A 7,552-nucleotide genomic window follows, 5' to 3' on the forward strand; every position below is an offset into this window, starting at 1 on the left:
ATTGCATTATTATATATTAACAGAGACAAATTATTACCCGGAGCAAAATTCATTGAACCTTTATTATGATTATCAAATATAATATTTTAATATTATAATATTTTGTCCTCTCTTCAAGAGATAAGCCATGACTGTTTTACTTTTATACGAAGAAAGAACTCAACATCGTCGCTCCGTACATTAATAATCAATATGATGATGATGACTTAGCTTGAAGTGCATATCTTTTATAATTAATTAGCCCTCGTGGTATTTTCTTAATTAATTACTATTTATTGGGATAATGATAATTTGACATATATTTGTAAAATAATAATTAATAAAGAATATAAACATGTAAATAAGGATTAATGAGGCTTTTATGGTGATTGGTGAGTATAAAAGTGTATGAAATATCTTTTATAAAAAGTAATATTTCACTATTTGGGGTGAAAAAGTCTAATATAATTAAGTCGATCTAAATTAGTTATTTAAAAAAGATATTAAGATATAATTTTCACCCTTACCAGATTAAAATTTTTACAATATTTTTAATTTGTGATCTCCTGCTATATATGGCTATTGACTAAATTCTTATTTTTACAACAAATCTAACTCATATTGACTAAATTCTACCAATTCTTGTTATTTCTGTTTTTCAACACATGATGATTTCTTTATTTTTATATAAATTTATTTCTTTATAAATAATAATAACTAAACCGATATAAGGAAAACCATCAACTCCTTAATTGGATCCTCATCAGAAATCATATGTATATCGGTATACGTAATTTTAAACTCTAAACACTATCTCGTAAATCTTTATTTTCCTGTCTAAACTTGGGCCTAGTTCTATTTAAGTAATCATATCTTATAATTTTCTTATATAAAGGGCATTGTTGAGTATATACTATATTAATTACCATGGCCTGGTACCTTATCTTTCTGGAAATAGCTAAATGATTGAACCACTAACTTAGCTGCTTCAGTTTCAGATTTACAATAACACTCTTAAAGATATATTCATTTATATATTTTTTATTTTTATTATTTTAATTTTTTTAAAAATAATTTTATGCTATAATTTAAAATCTATCCAATTTAAAATTGTTAGATCACTTACTTACAAATGTTCATATTTTAGATAATTATTTTTATATGTAAAAAAATGTTATAAGTCTCACATTTATTAAGAATAAAATTTTTAAAAATACTATAAATATAAGACATTTCTTACTCAAACAACTAATTTTTAGAGTTAAATTAGACTTTCGTAATCTTAATTCTACATACCTAAATATATTGGTCTACAACTTTACTAAACTTTATAAGCGAAAAAAAGAAAAAAAAAAACAAAGTAATACGAATCGCTTCTATATTGTTGAGAAGTAGTATCATGAAATGAAGTGAAAAAATAAGAATCCTTAAACCCTAATAAAAAACACTCCATGACTGTTTTAATACACACAAATTAAATCTCACATCAATCATCACAATAAGCTTTAGTTGAAAAACACTGAAAAAGAAAGAGAGAAAGAATAAAGGGAAAATAAAGAGCAGAGATGATACCTTTTCAGGTTTGCCGATGATTGTGGAGACAGCAGTGGTTGCTTCAGAAAAGATGGGATTAGTGTCAATTCCATCCAAGTTAAGGTTGGTGGTTATGTAAAGGCAAGGCATCTTCTTCAATTCTATTCTTTTCTAATTTTTCTATTCTATGCTTTTCCAACTTAATTAATTGGATATATATAGATAGAAAATATGGAAGCATGTATATATTTCGACAACTACAAGTAATTTGACCATTAATAGCAGGAAGTAAATTATCTAAATTGTCCTTTTAAGACTTATTGTTAGTATTTAATAGCTAAAGACAATTCGATAATTCGTCTCTCAATTATTAGTTGTCCAATTGTTTTTAGTTGGTAAAAATAATATTTTCCTATTTTATATGTACTTCCACATATAGCTCGTTTTAAATGCTTCCCGGCAACCATGAGGTATTAATCCACCAATATTGGAATGATGGAGTGATAGACAAATTCAAATTCTTTGTTAATAGTTGCCTCAAGTTGAATTCTGAGAACTGAATTTTTTATTTTTTAAAATCTAGTTTTGAAAGAGGGAGTTGCAATTTATGCAATCGAATTTTAATAATAAAATTTATAGTATTGTATATACACGGGTAGAATTTAAATATGTTATGTGCTATAAAAAATCAGTATTAAGTATTTATATATAAAAATATGTATTATTTAATTTATTTTTAATGTGTATTTTATATACATAGATGTAGATGGTGACTAATTTTTTATATACACTTGATATAGATGGATAGATTTACTTTAGCTCAATTTGCTGTTTCAACCAATCTCTCGTACAGTATGCAAACTTTAATTTGTACATTCTTCGGAGTTTATTTTTTGGAATAAAATTGAGCAGATTTGTAAGGACTTCATCTGGCATGGAGTGCACAATAATTAGAAAATTCACTTTGTATGCTGGGAGAAGTTTTTATCTGAATGTCAAAAAGAGAGGGAGGTTCTAGCTTTCGATCTTGCTGTGATATGAATACAATGGATTAAGATTTTTTTTTTAAAAAAAGTAAAAGAGTTAGTAAACTGATAAAATGGAGAATTAAATATGTTTAAATTAAGATAGTTAAACTCATATATAATGAGAGTTACAAAATTAATAATAATTAATTTTTTATTTTATTATTTAATTAATTTTTCACTTTAAAAAATGTAAATCCAAATACAATTATCTTATGAATTTAGCTTGGAATCTTAATTACAAGTGTAATGAAGAATATCCAGAGAAGACAAGCCTCCTCCGATGCGTGGCAAGTATAATTGTCAAAATCGAACCGGTGATCAAACTGGTTAAGTTATTGGGTTACTGGGTTATTGGTTCAATCGGTGAGTCACTGGTTGAATTGATTGACCCGATCCGATGTAAATAAAAAATAAAATATAATAAAAAATTTAAAATTAAAATTTAAAATACATATTTCTACTAATATTTGAAAAATATCTAGCTATTCTAAAACAATATGAAACAGGAACAATAAATATTTTGTTGATTTTACTCTATCATAAATATTTTTATTTTTTTTTATATTAAAATAACTATTATTTTCGAATTTCAATAATTTATTAATTAGTTTATATCTATTATACTATTATATACTACAAGTATTTATTGAAAATAATATTAATAGATATTATATAATTATAAAAAAATAAGTAAATTTATAATTATTGTTAAATAAAAATATAATTAATTTAAGAATGAATGAGTTTATAACTAAAATTAAAATAAATTAAATAGAAGTAAATTATTTGTTGAAAGATATTTATAAATATATTAATTTACATATATATTAATAACAAGCTTAATAGCTTGGTGGTTGTGAGTATTAATTTTATCTTTGACGAGGGGGTTCGAACCCAACTTCTACATTTTGGAGAAATTTTGACACTCAAGTGGTTCGGTCGAACCGATCTTACCGAGTTTGACCAGTTCATTCTGAGTTTGACCAGTTCATATCGGTTAATTGCCTTATACGATCAGATTATTGAACTGAATCGGTTTAGAATTTGGTTCACCGATTTTTTAATTGAACCGACCGGTCCAGTCCAATTTTGATAACAATAGTGGCAAGATATTTGTCAGGGGTGTCAAGGACATATAACCCAAAACTAATGAAGAAAGTTAGTTAGATATAGCTGTTAAGTTTCTGTTTTGGGTATGTAATATGTTTAGTGAGTCACAAGTTTAGTTATGCAGAGTCTTGGTTTTCTCGAGTGCCTCATACTTGTATATAAAGCTTGGTCAGTGTGTAATCGGATGATATACATTTTTTTCATTGTTCAGTTCTTAATACATCAAAAGGATAAGTACTATTATGGTTTCTATAATTTGGAGTCAAAATTAAAATTGTTTCTTACCTTATTTTTAATTCGAAATTGTCTTCAATATTTCATTTGGTACTAAAATTATCTTTTTGACAATTTTATTCTTATCTCACTAACCCTATCTCACTAGCTAACCCTAACTTCTTCTCCATCACTAACAGTCACACACACACTTAGATGAAAAAAAGAGATAAGCAAAGAGCAAGGAGGATAAGGGACGGCACCGGCAGGGGTAAGGGTCGCCATCGTCGTCAACCAATTTGAAGTAAAAGAGGGAAGGAGAAGCAAAGGCAGCAGCGTATCAAAGCGGCACCACCGAGAAGAACGAGAAGCAACGAGTTCAAGTGGAACCAGGGAGGAGCAGAGGCGATGCGAAACCAAAGAAGCCACAACAATGGAGGTGGGTTGTGCATCGAGGTAGACCTCTCCGTCGCGATCTCGGTATCTCAGCAGCGGCACGAATGAGCAGCAGCAGCCACGCGGTCAAAGTGGTGGCTTTCCTAGTTCTTGAAGTTCTCTTCCTCGAAGTGCGACGAGTTTGAGTGCCGTTGTCACCATTGAAGAGCAGCAGTTTCAAATTTCCCTTTTCCTTCCTTTTCTAGTGACAATTTTGAAGACAAGCGACGGCAACAGTTTTGATGGTTTCGATGCGGCAGATTCTTCACTGTTACTGTCTAAGCTTTTTTTGTCTTATTTTTAAAATATATGAATGACTGTGATGTTATTATATTTTTGTTGATGATGAATTCTTGAATCTGAATGTCCTGCTATTGATTATGAATAAATTGGATAGTTGTAGGAAGAAATGGCTGATAGTTGGTGGGATAAAAGGGGTGGTGGTGGGAAATACTGGGTGTATTGATGCAGTAGGGATATTTTTGTCTTTTAAAAAATTATTTTTTCAAAATAATTATTTTAATACTAAATAAAACGTTGAGGATCATTTCAAACAAAAAAAAAGGATTAAGGACGATTTTTATTTTGACCCCAAACCTTAGGGACTAAAACAATAGTTATCCTTATTTCAAATGATCTTTTCATACTTCTTTCAATTTCTCTTCTTGCTGCTCATATTTTCTTTAGCTATCTTGTACCTAAAGCTTATGCTTCTTCCTTTTCTAATTAGAATTCTGTCATGGTATCATGAGCTAAGGTTGATAAAGATCCATGTCCCCCAACACCAACTCCTACAAGCAACAATGTGAATTCCAACAACAACAATGTTTCACCTACAATTTCTACCATCATTACTCAGTGACCTTTCAATCCTATTACTAATAAGCTTCGAGAAACAATCATAAAATATGGATGTGATGAGCATTTGCAGCCATACAAGGACAAAGCCTTGAAGATCATCTTTATGTAGCAAAAGTTTCTCCTGAAGTAAATTCTTTTAAAGATCAAGATGCTGGAGCTCTTTCTTCTTTCTGCAAATAGTAGAGACAAGATGATTACAATATTATTTCATAGGTTTTTGTCTCTATGAAAATTGATTTTAAGAACAAGATGGTATCCTTCACATTTGCTCATTAAATTTGGTCAAGAATTGAAGAATACTTTGCAAAATCTACCAAGTATAGGGTCAAGCAGTTCAAGAATTAACTTAAATTTGTCAAGAAGCATGGATTGTCTGTATCAAAATGCATTTCCAAGATGAAGCATATAGCTGACTCTCTTGCTGCTTTGGGCAGCCCCCTTTCTTCTGAAGAACACATTGAAGTCTTACTTAAAGATTTTAATAAGGACTATCAAATGATCCTTACTACCATTCAATCCAAACCTGAGAATTTTTCTTTTTCTTAAGTTGAGACTATTATAATGACGGTTGGAGAAGTTCAAAAAACCACAAAATCTTATGCCTCAAGCACATCTAGCTCAAGCAAAATTTTCTTCTATTCCTGGTCCAATAAGAAATTTTGGAGGAAGGCATGGAAGAGGAGACAGATCCAACTAACAAAGATGTTAGATTTTACAATGGAGCACCAAGATCTTAATGTCAAGTTTGTAAGAGGATGGGCCACATTGTATGACATTGCTATCATAGGATTGTTCAAAAAATTTCTCCTCCATCTCAAAATCAATCTTTTGCTCCATCCCAATCTCAATCCTTCTCTACATCACTAACCCTAAGTTTTCGCAATTCTATATCATCTATTGCTTCCTCATCAAGTATCACACCTCCATCATAATCTATTAGCACCACTATAATGCCTTTGCCACCATTATCGTCATTTCATCATCCCACTACTTACATGGTTGTTCCTTTTTCAGTATGTGATCCAGTTTGATACCTTAATACTGATGCTTCTCATCACCATGTCACACCAGATTAGTTTAATCTTCTTTCATATTCTGAACACACGGGATTGGATCAATTCATATTAGGTAATGGGACAGGCGTGGCTATTTCTCACATTGGTAATTCATTCTTGGTCAATCTTGATTCCAAAAGATGGTTTAAACTTTAAAAACTCAGTCACACACCTCACATTACCAAAAATCTGATCTCAGTTTCTAAGTTTGCAAACACAATTTTGTCTTTTTTGAATTTTTTGTATATTATTGCTTTGTTAAATGTGAATTTTCTAAGCAAATACTTTTACAAAAAAAATTGATAAATCCCATTTCATCATTCTAAATTGTGCTAAAAATCTTGGAGTTTATCAACTAACTTACACAATTTTAGCTGAATTAATTGAGTTTTTCAAATCTTGCTTCGAATGAAATTGTGTGTGAAAAATATACTTTTTGTTCTCCTAATTATTAATTTATTAATCTCTTTTTATATAATTTGATGCCGTGATAAAATTTCTTTAAGTGTTTTAGGCTTTAGGTGCATCAACTACCTCAAAGGATTGAAAAGAAAAGAGCGACGAAGCGAATTCAGAAATCAATTTGAAAATGTAGCTATCTGGAAGCTAGCTCGAGTAACATTTTCTTGCTTAAGCGAGATTCTTGCCTAAGCTCCACTTTCTCGCCTAAGCAAGTTCCTCGCACAAGCACTATTACCAAGCATAAGCGAGATTCTCACATGTGCGAGGTCAGTTCATGTGCCTTAATTAATGAAGCATGTGCATTCACGTTTTGGATCCTCCAAGAGCCCCTGGCAGCTATATGAGATGATATTTTGAAGCCAAGACTTAGGGAGGAGGAGATATTACATTCATACTCACTAATTTTTACATTTCTTAGGTTTTTGGTCTCATTTTCTAGTGAGAGAAGATCTAACTTCTCTAGAGGTTTTCTAGAATTTTACTTTATTTTGCTTCTAGTTTTGGATTTTGATATTGTTTAATTGTAGTTTTTCTCTTATTTTCTTGTTCTTTTACACTACTTTGCTTAGAATTTCTTGTTAGTTTACTTTGTTTTATTTTGGTATTTTATATGAACTATGTGAATTCTTGGTTTCTTATTAATGTATTTGATATTTTATGTTTCATTTATGCTTATTTGAGTTGTTAGTGTTAAATTCTAGAAGTAAGTAGTTGTAGTTTTTTTTTAATTCTTGTCATTTATGATGTTTTTTTTTTTGTATACACCAAGTGTTTGATAAAATGTTTACATTACTTATGGAGTATATTTACCCTTTTTTGGCTTGAGGTTAAAAAATTAGATGAGCTTGAGTCATTAATGTCCAATTTTGATTGGTA

General features: G+C 29.9%; 1 protein-coding gene across 1 annotated transcript in view; it reads right to left on the minus strand.

The window, feature by feature from the left end:
• The window catches only part of LOC107485035 (uncharacterized), a 3,486-nt gene extending 1,755 nt beyond the window's left edge, over positions 1-1,731 (minus strand). The window contains exon 1 of the mRNA XM_052261075.1: positions 1,552-1,731. Within this exon, the coding sequence (XP_052117035.1) occupies positions 1,552-1,662 (111 nt within the window). The 5' untranslated portion in view covers positions 1,663-1,731. The remainder of the gene's footprint in view (positions 1-1,551) is intronic.
• Positions 1,732-7,552: the final 5,821 nt, after the last annotated feature.

The sequence above is a fragment of the Arachis duranensis genome, chromosome 4 (assembly GCF_000817695.3).
Source record: "Arachis duranensis cultivar V14167 chromosome 4, aradu.V14167.gnm2.J7QH, whole genome shotgun sequence".
NCBI classification, from domain to species: Eukaryota; Viridiplantae; Streptophyta; class Magnoliopsida; order Fabales; family Fabaceae; genus Arachis; species Arachis duranensis.